Here is a 19,917-nt window from a genome sequence, read left to right as displayed (position 1 = left end):
CGCTTCTACTATATTATTTAGGCCCCCACAATCTAAAGCTATGTTTCTTTGTCAGTGGTTCTTCGATAAAAAGAAAATAGCAGACCTACAAGCTCGTAGCGCGCCACTCGGTGGCGCGCTATGAGCTTGAAGATCTGTTATTTTTCAATAGCTAAAGCATACCATAATGCTAACACCAAAATGGGTTCCCGCCCCAAAATGGGTTAAGGCAACCAGCCGTTTCCACGCGCTGCACAAGGTGCCCTCTTTTTCACTTGAGCACCTGCCCCTCTAAATGTCTGTGCACGCCACTGGTTATGGGGTTAGGGTTATAATCAGTCTGCGCAACACGTTCTAGCCGACAACTCCCCTCAAGCTATGGGATCTCAGATCTGTGATCTAAACTCTGTGTCGCGCACTGCAACAAGGCACTGAATCAAATTGCCTGTATTGCCTGTTTTCTCACGTCAAATGTTTAGCTTTAAAGTAATGCTCTTCATCATATTGTTGGTTGAAATTGGTTATTGCCTGCTGATATAATCATGCCATGTGTTTTTATTTGACAGGAAAATAATTAAGATTTATCGATAGGGACTTTTGATATAAAAATACACAAATACAAAGTTTTTAGGCGTCTAGTGTTATTTGTGTTCTGATTGTGACCACGGATAATCGGATATGCTCATGATGCTCAATATCGCAGAACAAACATTTAGGCATTGTTAGATATGCAGTATAAATACTCTGTTAGATATGCAGTATAAATACTCTAAGCCAAGTGCTAAAAATAGTGTTGGTGACATGATTGGATACAGTTTATAGGCACTGTGATGCATTGTGAGCTTGTAGATCTGTTATTTCTTTATGTGTTTACGAAGGTTACGAATCGGCTGCATAACTGCCGATACTGATGTTGTGGAAAACCGTTTTATCGTTAACACCTATAGGCAATGGCATAAACCAAATTAGGCAGACCTGCCGAAGAATGGCCAGTGATAGTTTGAAACTATGATCGCTATTTTTTCTTCCAAAGTTCCAAACGTTGTTCTCTCTCGGCAATGCCGGTTGTGCAGTCCTCCTCGGGTGCAAAGGTCATTCCTGGCATGTCCACCAGCAAACCGTAAAATCTTTGGAGGTGGATTTAGATGTTATGGTTGATGTCAAACCAGTGAACCCCCATTGGAATCTTGGCCAGGGACGTTTGGCTTGCGGACATAAAAAAAGTGGTGGGGGAAGGGGTACAGAGACAAGTAGAGAGATAAGATAGTGAGGAGGTGTGCAAGAGTACAGTGCCTCACATACAGACAACAAGCATATACTGTGAGAGAGAGACACAGAGGGAGAGGGAGGGAGAGGGTGGAGCTGTTGTTTAGTACATGGACTGACTGAAGCAGGCAGACAGAACAACCCCCTGACACCTTGGAGGGCTTCAAGCTATTAGCTAATGACCGACACAGAGAGCTGCGGTGAGGTTGTTGATCTCCTGGCTTGGCTCGCACCGCCACCTCCTCCTCGACCCTGACGCAGTCATGAGCAAGCCGGCCACTTTGGCCAACTGCATCGCCCGGATGTATGAGGGTGTACAACGGACAACGGACAACGGAGCGGTGGCCCCCGCCGGGGCCGCGAAGAAGGCCACCGCCGCGAACACGGGCCTCCTGGCCACGCTGGGACGCATGGAGATCAAACTGCTCCAGCTGGAGGGCAAGGTGGAGCAGATGGCCTCTGGGCAGGCCGCGTTGCTCCTCAAGCTCGACGAAGTGTGCCAGGGCATCGCCTCCCTGCAGACGGACGGAACCCACGTCCGGAAGAGTCCAGAGAGGGAGAGAGGAGAGCTCCCGGTCGTCAGGGACGAGGCGCCCCGGACCCAGGAGCCGTCCTGGGTCTCGGAGGTCAGAGCCATGTGCGGGGAGACCGCGGTTCTGATGAAGGGCCTTCAGCAGGAAGGGACGAGGCAGCGAGAAAAGCTGGAGGGGCTGGAGGGCTCTGTGTCTGTCCTGGGCAACGTGCTGGGCTACGTGGCCCAAGTGTTCCGCAGCTCCAAGGTGGTGGAGTTTATCCTGAACGGCGTGGGGCCCTGGAAGAGCAGCAGCGCTCCTCAGGAACAGGTCAGTCAACCGCAGACCTTCCATAAAGCCATCTTGTGTTTCTATCATAAATGGTTCCTCCCAGGTTGACTTGTCCTGCAGTGAAACTGAAATGAAGTTCACGCTAGGGTTCCAGGTTCCTTGCCATGGCTTCATATTGCACATTTAAGCCTGTCCAGTGTTGCATTGCTCATTGTATCCACTTTGGTGGAATGCTATTTTAAAGATGTCACATGCACGTTGCTTACCATACACTGCAGGTCACACAATGGGCCATTGATATGCATCTAGGCTCATTCCTACAGTATGTTAATGACACTCAGCTGTCGCAGCCTTTGTAAACAATTTACAACAATTTACAACAATTTAGGCATTTAGCAGACGCCAGAGCTTACATTAAGCAAGAACAAAAAGCATGGCAATACATTGTATACATAAAAGGTCGTTATCATGAAACATGCGTAAGATAAGAACGTAACAGTGGAATATCTATATAATGAAACTATACATATAAACTATACATATATACTATACTATGCTTTACATATGTACTATAAGTGCTATGACTACAGTCTACAAAAAGTGCTATCTAAGGGGGTAGGGTAAGTGCTACGGGCCATGATGGAGTCTGAAAAGGTGGGTTTTCAGACTGCGGTGGAAGATTGGGAGTGATGCTGCAGTTCTGACTGCAATGGGAAGAAAACTTTGTTGATGTGAGGAATTAAGGATTGTTTTTAATGAATGCATGCTGATCTTGGCGGGGGCGGCGTGGTACTGCGTGCAGTGACCAATGCAACACTCAGCCTGTCACAACTATAATTGCGTGATCACAATTATTTGATCTAATTGCATAGTTGTTGTGTCATATTTTTGTCATTATTTCCATGTCGTCGTCTACACTTTAACCCCTTTCAACTTGGCATTAACCATGTATAAAATGGTCGTACATTTTCCAAAATAGCTAAAATAGCATAAAAGTAAAAGAAGAATACTAATATATACTTATATTAATATATTATTAATACTTATATATAAGTATAACATTATTAAGTACATGACCTACGCTTTGTCATATCTGCCCTGTGTCATTTTAGTTTACAGAGCCTTATAGAAAAAGGCTTGCACACCTCAACAGTTTGGTGACAGGTGCGTAGGACAAAAGTGCATTATATTAAAAGGGTATCTTTGAAAAACAAAGAAAAGGACCCGCAAAGAAAAGGACCCGCACACTGTCGGAAACTTGCCAAAAATCTTGCTCTTTATTAAATCAATAAAGGGCAACATTTAATAAAGAGCAACATTTTTGGCAAGTGTCCAACAGTGTGCGGGACTGCAGGTCCTTTTCTTTGTTTTTCAAAGACACCCCTTTACAAAGCCTTAAAGGCAAACAAAAATAATTCATCTTCAGTTATTTCTTTCAATGTTTTAACACCAAAAACACAATAATTGTCACAAGTATTTTTATGACAATGAATCATCAACTGATGTCATGATGGTGCCAGCTCTAATCTCACACAGACGTTGTTCTGTGAATGCTTCATGCAGCATGCTGCTATTGGAGTAGTTTGTTCCCATCTAGAATGTTAGGTACCTCCTTACACTGGAAGGAACAGCTTGTATTATTTCTATAGTACAAAAAGCTATTCTCTGTGGCTGGCGGCGTGGGTAGTGGCACAAATATACTGTAATCTTTTTCTGTTGTGTTCATCTTATTATTATTATTTAGTTTGTAAAACAAACCTAAAGTAGGCCAACTATTTTCTTTGGGTGTTATCAGAGGAGGGGATAGATCCATTATTTGGTGTATTAATTATGGTGTATTTTACATGCCTAAATACTGCATAATAGGGAGCAATTTCAAAGTCGCTGTTCTTATTCAGCCGTCATAATACAGTACCATGGGTTATGCGTGCGTGCGTGCATCACTAAATAAAAAAATCACACCCATGTGAAGTGAGGAGCGCTAATATATTAAAGTCTAACTTGATGTAATGGTTATGTAAAACAAACGGTGTCAAAACAAACATTAAATTCTCTTTATTGTTAATGGCAGTTAATGTTTGTGTTAGGGACAACATGGCATACATTTTCTCTTCATTGTCAATGGCGTTTTTAAAACAAACATTGAACTAAAAACAAACATTAAACTGTAGGCCTAAAAAATGTAACGAACCAATCTTGATTTCAGATTCCTAACTTAATTGCCTCCCCGATGCCAACACCATATATGGTCGATATGACCCCCCCCCCCTTCCCTCTATGAGCATAATGAACAAGTGTGATTTGAAGGTGCTCTCATGTTAAGCAACAGTCATTTGAATTACGTCCAGCTGACCTGGGTTACTATGTGCCTGTTTAGCCAGCTGCCTGGAAACAATGTGTGGTGTTTGCCCACAGAAGCGCAAGTTACAACAGTATAGACAGATTAGACACGGTGGAATGTTGATGAAGAATCAAATGTCATTGTTTTCTTCACCATTAATATTGGAACATTTTAAATATTAAATAAAGCACTTTAAAAACAACTAGCAGTGACCGAAGGAAGTGCTGTCCAGAAATAGCCTACATGTCACTACATTGACAGAACAGAGCTCAACACACAGAATGGTACAGCAGCCCAGTGCACTGACCATAGGTCTGTACACAACGGAGCTGTTTATTACCACAACAACACCCAATAACAACACACAACATATACCAGGGGTTACCAAACCTTTCCACGGCGGGGACCTGCAAATAGCCATAGCATCTGGCTGTGGCGCTCCTATTGCGAAATGGCTTAAGAAATGGCACAGGCAGGAAGACCTAGATTTGACCTATAGCACCTATAGGGCAATACGGAATTCTGATTGGCCAGGACATATACGTCACGTGTGCGTACACTGCTGTTGCATATCGAGGAAGGATCACACGTCACATGAACTCAAGGTTCAAGGTTCTTTATTATTATTTGTCTCCCGAGGAAGAAATGTGTCTTAGACAAAGGGCTCTCTCTCATCACAGTTGATAAGTATTTTATCCCATCAGGAGATAAAATGACAGGGGGGACTGTAAGCCCCTGTAAACTATTAATAATAAAGATAATAGCTCTCGTTAGCCGAGAGCAAAATGAAGCTGCGAGCTGCTCCGGAACAGAACCAAAATGCTCCGGAAGGCTCACAATAATACTTTACTTTTAGGAGTAATCCCATAACAATACTTATACTTAACTTTAGCTTTTACCAAAATACTTTAAGCACATAGCTAATATGAACAGGAAGGATTACTCCATAACAAAACATTACCTTATTTTACCCCACAGAGAGACGTCCATAGCAGAAGGAGGTTTTTAGTCGTTTTATATTATCGTTTCAGAGAGAAATAGAACATGGATACACAAACACAGCAATAATAATCAAATACAGAGCCTAGACCCCCGTAGGGGGGGTCTAGTAGAATGGTTGCAGGTTTCTCTCTACTGCCTCCAAAATGGCAGACAGTATTTATACTCTACAATACAAAATGGAGAATGGTACAAAGCCGACGTGGCACGACCGAGGAGTATCGTACTCAAAGTATGGAAAAGTACTGGAATGGAAAAATACAAAACACAGAAGTCTATCTAGGCCTCAAAGGATAAATTTGTCAGGGAAGGGGGGTATGGCCCGGTTGCCATGGCACCTGGCTGATAAGATGCCATGCGAGGTCAAATTCATGTAGGCTCAAGACAGAGACAGTGAGTGATACACACTAGCAGCGCAAAGTCACTACACAGGGCCAAAAGGGTCAAAAGGTCAAAGGAAAATGATTAATCAAGCATAAAATATAAACAGATAGAAATTATCTATCAAACCCATCGCATTTTATGCGCGAATGATCATATGACCTTTGACAAAATCAAAACCTCAGGGGAAACTTTACTGGAACAATGAAAAATAAAAAACACAATGATTTCAACTTTACTAGGCATAAAATCCTTAATTAGATGGTACTGTGGGAACGAGAGAGAATGGCTTTTCTCTCTTGATGATGATGATGGTGATGAAGATATCTTCGGGGCCTGGCAACCAAACCCAGCAAACCGTTGCAGCCAACCTGGCCGGCGAGATGGTCATTTGACCACATGAATGTTCATTTTTCAGTTCTTCTGGTTCGCCATCAGTTCGTTGTCAGAACTGAATCTGCGAGAGTTCTTTTGGCTCGTTTGTCGGAGCCGATTCTTCGCCCCTCCCCCCCCCTAATGACCGGTTCACAGATACTCGATCTCTGCAAACAGACTTGGAGAGGGGAAACGGGGTATTCTGCATGCGCTCCAGCGCGATGTCGCAACAATGTCTTTGGGAGTCCCTTAAGTACCATATACAGGTCAGATATAGAATCAAGTGATTCTGGGGAGATTAATGCCTAGTCCAAATCGAACTCATGATGATAAAAACCAAAATAATAAAATGGAGAAGGAAATGTTCCTATATTGACAATTTAGGGGAAATATGAAATGACTAAAACCTTTTTATTTAAATCAAATGAAATCAACAATAAAGTAATACAATTGGAGGTGATTAAACGTAGCTTGGAAAGCGTAAATCAGCAAACAGGAAAGGAAAACAACATAAACTTACATCAACATGAAAACAAAAATTTTAATAAATTTGTTCCCAATGGGAAATCTATGGGCAACTAGTTAGACTGTTCTGGGGTTGGGCCTAACCAGTGAATTTAGAGGATCTGCTCTGGGGAGTCGGGTCTGCGGGTCAAACCTTGTATACAAGAATGGAATTTCGAAGTCCACAATCCACCACAAACACTTTTCAGACTCCATCGCATTTGTGGGCTTTGAAATTCTCGGCCTGTCCACCGACCGACTCCCACCTGCAGCAGTCCTTTTATCTGTAAATAACAGAAAAAACAAACAAAGAACGAACTGGTGAATGTCATGAAACAAAAATAACATCGTATCAAACAGACAGATCTAGTTAGAGAGAAAAAGTATGCGTATTTCAGATTTTCAACAGATACAGATAGATTGACATGTGGGCCACTACAGGGCAACATCGCACATGGAATACAGACAGACCGTTGAATCCTAAACTACACATGTTATGTTTCATAAGAAGAACAGGTTACCACATGGCAAGACACTGAACGCAGAGAGAACATTACCGAACTATGTGCACACCGGCTTGACATGTTATGTTTCAAGACACTGATTCCGATCAGGTTAAAACATTACGATGACTCGCTATGTGCACTGGAAATTGGTGAAGATTCACCAGAAAAGTAGATTATTATGATACGATGTATGGCAAGGGAAAATGCCAGATAATAACTATTACAAAAAATGAACTAATTTGACAGGCGTTCACAATGGAAACCTCGTAAGCGCCACAAACAGAGACATGCACGCAGAAAACCCAGCACGCACATACACACAGAGGCACACGTACGCATACATTCCAAAGGAAGCACGCACGCACACACACTAACTAACTAACGGGGGTGAAATGGGAGACAAAAACAACTGGAGATAAAACAGATAAATCAAAACAGTAGGACAGAGAAAGAAATCAAGCATTGATTTACTTAACTGAATGTGTAGGAGAGGCAAGCAGGATTCAGATTTATGGTGCAGACTTATGGACACGCGTGGTCCACGGGTCCAGTTCGTGAAGGCATTCACGAACCCCATAGCTGGTCTGTGTCCCAAAAGGATAATCCAATGTTCCTGAAGCGATAAATAACGACCAAAAAACAAACCCCTCTGAAGATAACTCAGCGGAGCTCTCGGGGAAAAAAAGGAAGAAGGAATTTTTTTTTCCTTATCTGATTCTTTTTTGCCTTTTCGGTAACAGCTAATTAAATAAATTAGACTTACGCACTTCAAAGGAGACTCGAAGAGGACCAATTTGATAAGTATTTTATCCCATCAGGAGATAAAATGACAGGGGGGACTGTAAGCCCCTGTAAACTATTAATAATAAAGATAATAGCTCTCGTTAGCCGAGAGCAAAATGAAGCTGCGAGCTGCTCCGGAACAGAACCAAAATGCTCCGGAAGGCTCACAATAATACTTTACTTTTAGGAGTAATCCCATAACAATACTTATACTTAACTTTAGCTTTTACCAAAATACTTTAAGCACATAGCTAATATGAACAGGAAGGATTACTCCATAACAAAACATTACCTTATTTTACCCCACAGAGAGACGTCCATAGCAGAAGGAGGTTTTTAGTCGTTTTATATTATCGTTTCAGAGAGAAATAGAACATGGATACACAAACACAGCAATAATAATCAAATACAGAGCCTAGACCCCCGTAGGGGGGGTCTAGTAGAATGGTTGCAGGTTTCTCTCTACTGCCTCCAAAATGGCAGACAGTATTTATACTCTACAATACAAAATGGAGAATGGTACAAAGCCGACGTGGCACGACCGAGGAGTATCGTACTCAAAGTATGGAAAAGTACTGGAATGGAAAAATACAAAACACAGAAGTCTATCTAGGCCTCAAAGGATAAATTTGTCAGGGAAGGGGGGTATGGCCCGGTTGCCATGGCACCTGGCTGATAAGATGCCATGCGAGGTCAAATTCATGTAGGCTCAAGACAGAGACAGTGAGTGATACACACTAGCAGCGCAAAGTCACTACACAGGGCCAAAAGGGTCAAAAGGTCAAAGGAAAATGATTAATCAAGCATAAAATATAAACAGATAGAAATTATCTATCAACAGTGTTGGCACAGTAACTCTTCACTACTTGTAATACAAGCGCCTACAGCACCACAAGAACACATGGGCGGAGAGTCTACACCCATGGTGCTCTTTGAGAGCTGTTTTGAAAGAGTCTAGGGATTCACATTTCTTAATGGCTGTTGGTAGGGTGTCCCGCATTTACTGGCATGGGAGCGAAATTTGTCTCGAACACCTTGTTTGAGCCAAATCTGGGTTGCACATGGTTTGTTGAACTCCCTCTGGTGTTGTGATTCAGATTGTGAACTTCGTTGACATTAAGGAAGATCATTTTTATCATCTGCGATTTTATATTATTACAGTTTCGATTTGTTCATTTTGTTTTGTTCATAGATTCCAATTTTTTTTTTTTTTACACTGGATCCCGAACAAGTTCTCTCTCCTGATTGGATTAAATTAGTATTCTGACCAGAAATATTCATTTTGTGAGTCCTAGAAAGACACTAGCAATGATTATTTAACGCTTATTGAAGGAAAAAAGAAAGAAAAAAAGACTGTTGTGGAGTAGATGTAATTTCCTGTGTTCTGGTGAATTTTGTGAATTTGATACTTTTATCAGGCTTTGTTTTACTAACATTGGAAAATGATGGGTATAGTTTCAATAGATCTAACTTTTCTTGTGACCACCGCGCTCTGACTTATGGTGCGTTGCCCGTTCAAAAGGCTGGATAGCCGACACGTCTGTCATTGATCCATCATGCAAGAATAAAAACTAAAACGCAGTCTTGGTGTGTGCGACCCATTACCTTTATTTCTATAATGAGTACAGTTTCAGCCATTAAAACGCAAAAAGTAGGCCTACATACCTACCGACTTTAATCATAACCCTTCATTATTTAAGTGAACATCTCTGTGTGCACTGCCGAGATCTCCCAAGCGGGGGGTCTGGGGGTCCTCCCCAGTTCTTGTGTTCTGGTGAATTTTGGGAGTTTGATACCAAATCCAGGGGAAGTAGCGGCAGGAGAAATGACAATGCAGGATCCTGCAGGATCCAGGAGTGTTGGCAGCCCTGGCCATTGTTCTTTCTTACTGTGTCCTCACCTTATGTGTCAGAGGTCGCAGTCCTGTGGAGTCATGTTTGGTAGCCAGCCCAGTAGAGGTGGGTAACATTCTCAACCCCCCAGTATTTCAGTCAAAGTACAGATACTCGAATAACAGTCAAATTTGTACTGGAGTACTTGCTTTAAAAAATATATACCAAAGAAGAAGATAGCCTACAAGCTCACACCATTTCCTGATGCGTTGTGAGCTTGGTGATCTGCTATTTTCACTATTTTTGAGGGGTACACAGGTTTAATGTTTGTCTTTAGTTCAATGTTATTTCTTTTTTAATATATTTTTTATCCCACGATTTTGTAACCCATTTTTCACCCCTGTGTCAATCATCTAATGTGATCCTGGGCACTACACACCCTCCACCAACCTAGTCCCCATATACTGTATATATGGGGGACAAGGGGAGAGCAACGGACTTGAACTCATGCTTCCTTCATGCCTGAGTGTCCAAGTTGCTCCTTTACACCTGACAGGGGGGAGTTTCCCCGGTTGGACGTAGTGCATGGAAGGAACACGTTATTCCAACCAGTTCCTTTCCCATCAGGCGCCCCGGCTGGCCAGGGGGAGGCAGTTTAGTGACCAGGATTACTGCATGTTTTTTGTCACAAGTATTTTTATGTTCAATGTTATTTCATGAGGCATTTTGTTGTACTGTACATTTGGGTCCTGATAATCTCTCAAGGCAGATTCAGCATTTCAACTTCATATCCAACATCAGGTTCTTGAGCTCTGCAGTGTTGTTAGCCAAGCTGTCGCGCCGCAGCACGTCTACATTAGGTGGTACGCTTCTTTCCCCTCTTGGCTTTGCCCTGTGGTTGGCTCCCATAGAGTCAATTTACTTGCCTCAAGTTCTGGGTGCCTGCACGCAGTGCCAGAACTCATCCTTCTCTCTCTGACTCTGTCCGTGACCCGTGGTTTAGACCGATTCCGTAGCGGGTCTCATGGTCGCAGCCTACGTATTTCCTGTAGGCGGACTCGACGTAGCTGCGGGGGTAAAACCCTCACCAGGCGCACTCTTCCACTACAGTGAACGGCAGAGTGACTGATGTTAGTTTGCCTCAAACTTTACTCCTTTACCTGCTTTTTTACTAACACTAACATTAAAAGGTTGCCCAGAACATCGAGATGAACCTGTGTAGTTTATGGCTGCTCCAACAGTAGTGGCAACATAAAAATAAAATAAAAACGGAATGTCTAATATCCACTGCGGTGGCGGAGACCAGAGCCATTGAGCAATGGTTGAGACAAAGCAGTGAAAGATACATAACGCCAGTCTTACCCAATACCAAATATTTCTGTTTTATTAACACAAGGCTGCTGTACTTTATACCTCATACTTTAAATGCTTAGTATGAGGTATAAAATACAGCAGCCTTGTGTTCATAAAACAGAAAGATTGGGTATTGGGTAAGACTGAAATTATGTATCTTGCAGGATTCTTCACTGCTTTGTCTCAACCATTACTCAATGGCTCTGGTCTCAGCCATCGCGGTGGATATTAGACATTCCGTTTTATTTTATTTGTTATGTTGCCACTACTGTTGGAGCAGCCATAAACTACACAGGTTCATCTCGATGTTCTGGGCATCTTTGTAATGTTAGTGTTAGTAAAAAAGCAGGTAAAGGAGTAAAGTTTGAGGCAAACTAACATCAGTCACTCTGCCGTTCACTGTAGTGGAAGAGGTGCGCCTGGTGAGGGTTTTACCCCCGCAGGAAATACGTAGGCTGCGACCATGAAACCGGTACGGAATCGGTCTATAGGTCCCCATAGAGTTCCACATTTCTGATGCTGTCTGTCCATGTGACACCTAGTGCCATGCGTAGCATTCTTGTGTGGACTCCATCCAGGGCTTATACTTATAGGGCTTGTACTTGACCTTTTGTGTGTGTGTGTGTGTGTGTGTGTGTGTGTGTGTGTGTGTGTGTGTGTGTGTGTGTGTGTGTGTGTGTGTGTGTGTGTGTGTGTGTGTGTGTGTGTGTGTGTGTGTGTGTGTGTGTGTGTGTGTGTGTGTGTGTGTGTGTGTGTGTGTGTGTGTGTGTGTGTGTGTGTGTGTGTGTGTGTGGCTATTCTCATTCCAGTCCCCTGAACAGTGTTTGGTGCAGATTGGAGCAATGGTGCGCCGGTGGCCCTTGGGCTCTGGGGCCGTTGTTGCTTTCCAAAATATCTCCAGCATTAGCGGTGTTTCCAAAAAGACTGCTAATAATATTATTGTCACACAGTATGAGTTTAAAATAAAGTTACAGAAACACAAACATGATGTGTATGAGTCGAGAGCTGACTGGGTGTGAATTGTGCTGTTTTTCTCCTTAGAAAAGAGATCCTCCAGAAGATCAGAGTGTTGTGAGTTCCCACGTCACGCTGTGTCAGGAGACACAGGTGGAGCACCAGAAGTTAGAACTTGTAAAAGGTAAAGAGACACGATTATTACAGACTTATGGGTATGTTTGTTCACACTATCCGTCTTAAAACAATCATTAATTTGATATAAATATATCCAATTTGACTGTGTACATGTTGTACATGACACAGATTACATTAAAGACTTTGTATCATTGTTCAGTGTTTGCTCCTGGAAAATCGTCACACTGGCAGATGCAAAAGGTACAGTATACAAAGATGCAAAGTTACACAGCATAATGTGTAGCTGAAGTTGAAACGAGCTCAACGTTGTTGTAGCTGTTGTAGCTTTTGCAGCAGCTACAAACGTCGAATGTATCTTTGCGTCTTCATGTCGCTGGCTTCCATTGAAAATGAATGGTAGACTGTATCTTTGCATCTGCCCGTGTGAATGCAACATTTAGAAGTCACTTTAAGTTTAGCATGAGGGAGAGCCATTTTTTGACCCTTTACCTGTTTATAGGACTGTTTACAAAGGACAGTCAAAAATAAAATAAATAGGTACCACCTTTTTACATGAAAACCTATATAAGAAATAAACAAAAGGGGCCCGGTTTTAAAAGGCTTTTCTCAGTGTGCTTTTTTGGCTGAGGGAGGCTTGGGTGATGCCGGCGTAGAGGTCATTACAATAAGTTGTAATAAAAGTGTGTATCACTCGCTCTAGAAATTAATCCGGGTCTTACAGTGTTAAAAGATAAAACTGATTTGTGATAAAAGCCTCAAATGATACAAACTAGATCTAACCACAGCATTTCTATTTGTGTATCAAGTTTAAAAGCATTATCCATTTTAACTCCTAAATTGGAGACAATGGGAACCACAGAGGGTTGAAGTGGGCCCAGTTTATGTTGATCGCACTACCCCCCTTTTTTTACCCCCCAACATCCCACAGATGTTGAATTTGCACATGAATAACCAATTGAGACAATTCAAATAATGATGATATGATTGTAAAACGTTATGGCTTGAATGTGTGAAGTTATTAATAGCATAGCAATCTGAAAAGTTTTGGCACTGTTATTTTTGTTTAGCAGCTGCGTAGACACAAGTGGTCACACACTTCAGCCCTGTGTACAGATCATTGTGGCCATTTGAAAATAGCCGATCTACAAGAGCGTGTAGATCTGCTATTTTCAAAAGATTTATAGATTTTAAAAACTTGAAATGGGACCTTCTGTGTACAGTATAGTACTTATGGTACTTTAAGTACATTTTGATGCCAATCCTTTTGTGCTTTTACTCAAGTACATTTTGAATCCGGGGAGTATTTCTATATTGCAGTATTGATACTGTAAAGTAAAAACATTTCAGTACTTTTTCCACCACTGGTTGGTTCTTCTATCCACAGACACCAAACAGACACCTCACGATGCAAAACCACCAGATCAAGAAACATCACCGCCGACACCCGCACCACAAACTACATCTCCGGCATCTCGGACAACTTCTCCACCACCACCAGCAACATCTCGGCCAACTTCTCCACCGCCAATATCTCTGGCAACACCCCCTTCACCTCCAACATCTCTGCCAACTCCACCGCCTCCTCCTCCTCCTAAAGCGGCCACCTCAGAACCTCTCCCATCCCCAGCGGAGAGCTCCTCCATGCCCCCCGCAGCCCTCCTCCCGCTGACCAGGGACGGCTCTGTCAAGGTCTCTCGCAAGCCCAAAGAGGTCACCTTGAAGAGCAGAGAGCCCAGCAAGGTCCAGGTCTTTGCACCGGAGCCTCTGTCGTCTGCATCTGGTGTTCAGAAAGGTGGCTCTCAGTCCACGTTCCCCGCGCTGGAGAGGTAAGCCTGAGTAATACTTTGCGTTGCGTACAGTATACCTAAAATAGTCCACCTGCAAGCTTACAACGCGTCATGGATACAAAGTGTCGTGAGTCTGCAATTTTAGACACTGTCATGATGCGACACACACAGCATCAGTTAGGTGTACAGTGATGCTTAGGGCAGTCACGATTACAACATTTAAGTTGATGATTAATTGTCATACAATTAACTGCAATTAAGGTTTTAATTGGCTTTTTTGACATTGGACATGGGAACATAAGAATAACAAAATGTTATTTCAGTTTTCAGTAGTGGCATTATTATTGTTAGGTGTAATCGTAATTCAAGATTGCGCAGGTCAGGTATGACTTGAAAAAAGGAGAGAGGTTCGCACAGCTCGTAGTCACGAAGCAAAACGGACCAACGTTTCGGCAACCAAATGCTATAGAAAGTTATAGAAATATTTAATAATTTCAGTGGAAGATAGCAGAAATGGTTGTTTTACAAGCATACGGCACGGTGTAAGCTTGTCAATCTTCTATCTCTGCTTTTTTGACGATTATACAAAAATAATTGCGATTGTGTCAAATAGTTGCGATTAGACGATCATACATTAATTGTGACAGACCTATTAGTAGTAGTGACGCTACCGGCTGCCTCGAGGATTCGGTCCGAAGTCTTTGCTCTTTGTGATCATTAACCTACTGTTTTCATCTATTATGACATGTGCAGCCGCACTGATGCTTTCCTGGTGTCAATGGGTTAATATGTGTCTAGTATGAAATAAACTGAGCATCAGATTTTTTTTCTATGAATCTTCCACTGGCACCGTGTAGGTAGAGACCAAGCAGTCCGACAGAGAGATTAGCTGGACAGCGACAGATGCTGCTGCTGACAATCAGTTGTCACCAGCTCGGCCTGTTTAATTCCTTCACCCTCGCATAAACGCGACAGCATCTGAAATACTGCATGTTCGCCATGTGTGCTTTCAGCCAGCACTGACATGACATCAAGATAAATACTACTAGGAGCTCGGCCATTGCTTTCTGAACCATTCAGTGACTGCTTGTCATCTTACTTTTACAAGCGTCAAACTATCATTGTCATCCATCCACATTGCAAAGCAAAGGGTGCGCGCGTGCTGTGCACGTCGTATGAAGTACCTGTCCATGCACCAACGCCAGAGTGTAGGAGTTTGTATCCACTGCAGTGCATCCAGTTTGGTCCAAGCATAATATACAAACACAAAGGGTCGTGTTCGAGGGGGAGGGAAGCCGGGCGGGGTACTCCCTATAGGCTGGGAGTGGCACTGCACGACTTGCACGTACTGCACTCCTACAGGCTGGGTGTGGCGCCTTCAGCTGAGAATGTTGAGCGGGAGGAGTAGGAGGGAGGCTCTATGCGTCTCTCCGGTGGAAAAGGCATTAAAGTAATTCGCTGCTCAAAGTCTATGATAATAAATGAGGATTAGAAGGGGAAGGAGAAGGCGCAGTCTACTCAGGGAGGAGTCTTGAGGAGTAGTCTCAACAGCTGCGTGCAGATTCTTGAAGATACATGTAGAAAAAGGACTCTCTTGAGTAGTCTCTTATGAACTTATTTATTTTCAAAATACACACGCAGCAGCGGTCTATCTAGATGATCTGACGTGTTGCCATCCTCAGTGTTTTCAAAGATAATAAATATAACATTGCAAAACCAGACCTAATAAAGACATTTGCCTGAGTTGAGTGCTGCTGGTTTTGTCTGTTTATGAGCTATACAGTATGCGCACCCCATGAACACAATACTTGTTGTGCCGAGTTGGTTGTTGCTTTTCTAATAATACGCCACTAACCCCTGCTGCTGCTGCTCTATAGGAAGCCAGAGGGAAAGTTTATGTCCAAACAACCACTGCGACCGGCCAGACTACGTCTGTTTGAGAAACCTGACAAGAATGGGAAGAACTCATCCAGCAGGTCAACAGTTTGGCCACAGCTCTATCTGTCTGTCTGTCTGTCTGTCTGTCTCTGTCTCTCACTCACTCGTGTACACAAAAACAGTCCCTCGTTCATGCACCCCTTTAAAGTTCATTATGTTTTCACAAAAATCTATAATTATCCCAGGAATGTATACCTGCATGTAGTATCAAAAGACTCTATGCTCAATGTCCATGTCACTTTGCCTCTTTGTTCAGTGAAGACAAAACCTTTTGTACAATTTAAGGCTAACTCACGTGAGGAATATCAATTTGTATTGTGTGCACTGTCCCCCAGTTTAACCACATAAACCAGCGGAGCCCCTCAGAGTTCTACACTAGTGTAGTGTCTTGTCTGTTTTGGCTCTACATTAAATATCTTTGCGGAAACTAGCCTAGATCAGCTATTTTCTGCAAAGGCTTTCCCCAGAATACGGATGATGGGGGTTTAGGTGGTTAAAGTGGTAGCAGCAATCTCTCCCCATTATTCATTAGTCTTTATTTTGTTTTGAATAACGTGGTGAGATATAACCTTTTAATGAATGTGGCCTATACTGCATGACTGCGCTGCATGACTGCACTGCATGACTGCGCTGCATGACTGCGCTGCCTGCAACACGCCGGAAACCTCATCTTGACGATCACTGTACTGTATATATACTGCTTCCTATAGAACCCCAGAAGCAGCCACCATGCGACAGGACCTCACAGAGCTCACGGAGGAGGTCGTCACGGAGAGAGAGGCCCCCGAACCGGAACCCACCGCAGGCACGCCGGAGACCGGACAGGACAAAGACGCTGTTTTCATTGGCGTCGCCGAGGACATCTCTACCCAGCAGGCGACAAAAACGGATTCTGATCGGAACGACCGTAGGCCCGCCGCGGGCTCCGAGGAGGACCCGACGGCGACGGAGAACAAGGAGCGTGTTTCGGTGGAAAAGCGGGACGTTGCGCCGAACGCGACGGTGCCAGAGAACTCCAGGTCATCTCGGCCGTCTTTAGTCGGAGACGGGGATCCGTTGAAGCCGGTAACGCCAGTGCTGGTTTCCACAGCGAGGAGACGGAGTGTGGATCCAGCCCCAGAAACTCCGCTTCCTGTCGTAGGTAAGAGTAGATGCACTGGATTTTGAGCTAAAGGCCCACCACAAATAGAACACACAGAGTCTGACAAGTCTGAGCCAGGGGGCTACAGGGGCAGTGATGTTAGACTTCGGTGACCCAGGGGCCCAGGGGACAGAGATCTATCTTACAGTAGATCTCTGTCTGTCTGTCTGTCTGTCTGTCTGTCTGTCTGTCTGTCTGTCTGTCTGTCTGTCTGTCTGTCTGTCTGTCTGTCTGTCTGTCTGTCTGTCTGTCTGTCTGTCTGTCTGTCTGTCTGTCTGTCTGTCTGTCTGTCTGTCTGTCTGTCTGTCTGTCTGTCTGTCTGTCTGTCTGTCTGTCTGTCTGTCTGTCTGTCTGTCTGTCTGTCTGTCTGTCTGTCTGTCTGTCTGTCTGTCTGTCTGTCGGTCTGTCTGTCTGTCGGTCTGTCGGCCTGTCTGTCTGTTTGCCCCACCGACTTCAAATTCGACACACACGTTCCACACCCCCACAGGGAGTGCAGTCCCGGTGTCGAGTCGGTCGGACCCACGGTTGTCCAGACCCGCCCCAGAAAGGCCTCTGGACAGGGCCCCTGCCCTGCAGGCTCCATATATGGAGCTGGCCTGTTCTGACATCACAACACTCCATTTTTGGGCATGCCTGACACAGAACTCCATATATACTGTAGGAAGGGACACAGAGAGACACATACAGCACAAAAGGCCTCTGCCCACGCTCTGGACCTGATCACCCCTATATATATCTCCATATATGTATATGGCCTGTTCTGACATCAAAACATGAGCACCACTCTAGTTTTTCAAAAATACTAAATTTAAATTACCAAGAGGGTCAAACGACCCTATAGTGAACGGTGGATGTCACAAATGCAACATGCAGACCAACGATGCAGTTGCTCAGTTGCTCAGTGGTTCCGGTAAATGATGGTGACCAAATTGACCCTTCCTTATTATTATTAATTTGTTATAGATCTTTAACTGTTGAGAGCGTGAAATGAAATCAAATTGACCTGTGCGGGTCCATTTGGTTTCATTTCACGCTCTCAAGAGTTACATTATTGTTAAACATCTGCATTAATTAATTTATAAGACGTCTACACAATTAGAGAATGTATAATAATTGTTATTTTTATCGACATTTGCTAAAAGCATGGAATTGTGTCAAGTTAGGGATGGGAATTATCGATGAATGCATTAATTGATTATCCGGTTAGTTGATAAGCAGAGTTTAAAAAAAATCTGAGAATCTTCACTTCCCTCAATAAATCTACACTTTGCTGATATACAGAAAGAATAGGAAAAGGCATATAATATTCCTTAATCAAATAGCTATTTGACCATTTTCGATACAGAGCCAGGCAACGCAGGGCTCGAAATTGTGACCGTTTTAATCTGTGCAATCTAAAAATATAATTGTGAGCACCAGTGCCACTGCAAATCATTGCTACAGAGTGTTGTAGAAGAGTTGTTATTTTGATCAACAACAACAAAACATTCTTTAGTATTGGGTCTGAGAGGCTATAAATGTCATCAAATGGTGGTCCGTGGCTCAAATGCCGAATAAATAATGGTCCTTGATATGAAAAGGGTTGAAAAGCACTGACCTGCAGTACTATATCAACCCCATTGTGTCCACTCTGTGTCCAGATGACTGTCGGGCGGCCCCGGCACCGTTTGAGCACCGCATCGTGAGCGCCAAGCAGGTCCCCATGGGTTCCTACTACACCGTGAAGCCCAACGAGGTGCTGGGAGGGTGAGTGAGTCCACAGTGCTTTATCACAGGGGTCTTTGGCCACCCCCTCATCCTCGCAACACAGATATTTACAACCTTACATTTAGATGTCATTGGAACTATTTGTACTACATTAAGCTTCTAATCAAACGTACAACACATTTTCACAACATTTATTTAAGATGCTATCTTGGAATAGATGTTAGACCTATTTGACGGTGCAGAAACATAATTGCCTTCCTTGATGCATCAATTAAGCGTCAACGACCATCAGCTGGTCAGCTACATACTAATTCCTACACGGGTTAATTGTGTTTATAACCACGCCCCCGGGCAAGTTAAGTTTACTGAGGTTAAGGTTAGGGTTAGGGTTAGGGTTAGGTTTAGGTATAGTTTTCTTGAGGTTAGGGTTAGGTTTAGGTATAGTTTTCTTGAGGTTAAGGTTAGGGTTAGGTTTAGGTTTAGGTATAGTTTTCTTAAGGTTAAGGTTAGGGTTAGGTTTAGGTATAGTTTTATTGAGGTTAAGGTTAGGGTTAGGGTTAGGTTTAGGCTGTCAATCACAGCGACTGGCCAATCACAACGCGTCGACTGCACAACCCGTGTAGGCTTTGGTATGTCGCGTCACAGACACCCTAACCCTAACCCTAAGGATTACTGTGATTATTATTTTTCTGTCAGTGAATTATGGTATGTGTCACATATCACACATACCACATAATTCACTGACAAAAAATAATAATAATCAGAATTATTTCACGGACCCCACTTTGGGAGCCGTGGCTTTATGGTACAGTCACAATGTTCCTGTCCCCAAAGACGAGGTTTTAGTAAGACGGAGCAGAAAGGCTCAGCACAGCTCATATAGCCACCATGCAAAAAGCAACCTCTCATCTCCATGTTGATACTTGTGTTTCTTGGTAATTGAAAGTCGACGATATGATCATACTACAGCGCCGTTATGCATCATCAGGACAAGGCAATGCTGATATTCATGTTTCAGGAAAAGTCACGGCTGTCTCCACAGGTCATATTCAGGCACACATGCACGCACACACACACCTTTAAAAAAAATATATATATTTGTATTACAACATATCATCAATGCAGGTGTG

The 19,917-nt window shown here is 43.3% G+C and overlaps 1 protein-coding gene across 2 annotated transcripts in view; it reads left to right on the top strand.

The window, feature by feature from the left end:
- The window catches only part of mylk3 (myosin light chain kinase 3), a 47,831-nt gene that overhangs the window by 10,446 nt on the left and 17,468 nt on the right, over positions 1-19,917 (top strand). The window contains exons 1-5 of one of the 2 annotated variants that reach the window (XM_083757890.1): positions 1,393-2,087; positions 12,164-12,260; positions 13,599-14,040; positions 16,650-17,080; positions 18,721-18,826. In XM_083757890.1, coding sequence (XP_083614016.1) covers positions 1,509-2,087; positions 12,164-12,260; positions 13,599-14,040; positions 16,650-17,080; positions 18,721-18,826 — 1,655 coding nt within the window. In that variant the 5' untranslated portion in view covers positions 1,393-1,508. Of the gene's footprint in view, positions 1-1,392; positions 2,088-12,163; positions 12,261-13,598; positions 14,041-16,649; positions 17,081-18,720; positions 18,827-19,917 lie in introns of those variants that run through there. The other variant, XM_083757891.1, reaches the window with a different exon arrangement.

This window comes from Protomyctophum parallelum (assembly GCF_964188405.1).
Source record: "Protomyctophum parallelum genome assembly, chromosome: 2".
NCBI lineage: Eukaryota > Metazoa > Chordata > Actinopteri > Myctophiformes > Myctophidae > Protomyctophum > Protomyctophum parallelum.
Note: the sequence above shows the minus strand (reverse complement) of the source record. Positions and strands in the feature narration are given on the sequence as shown.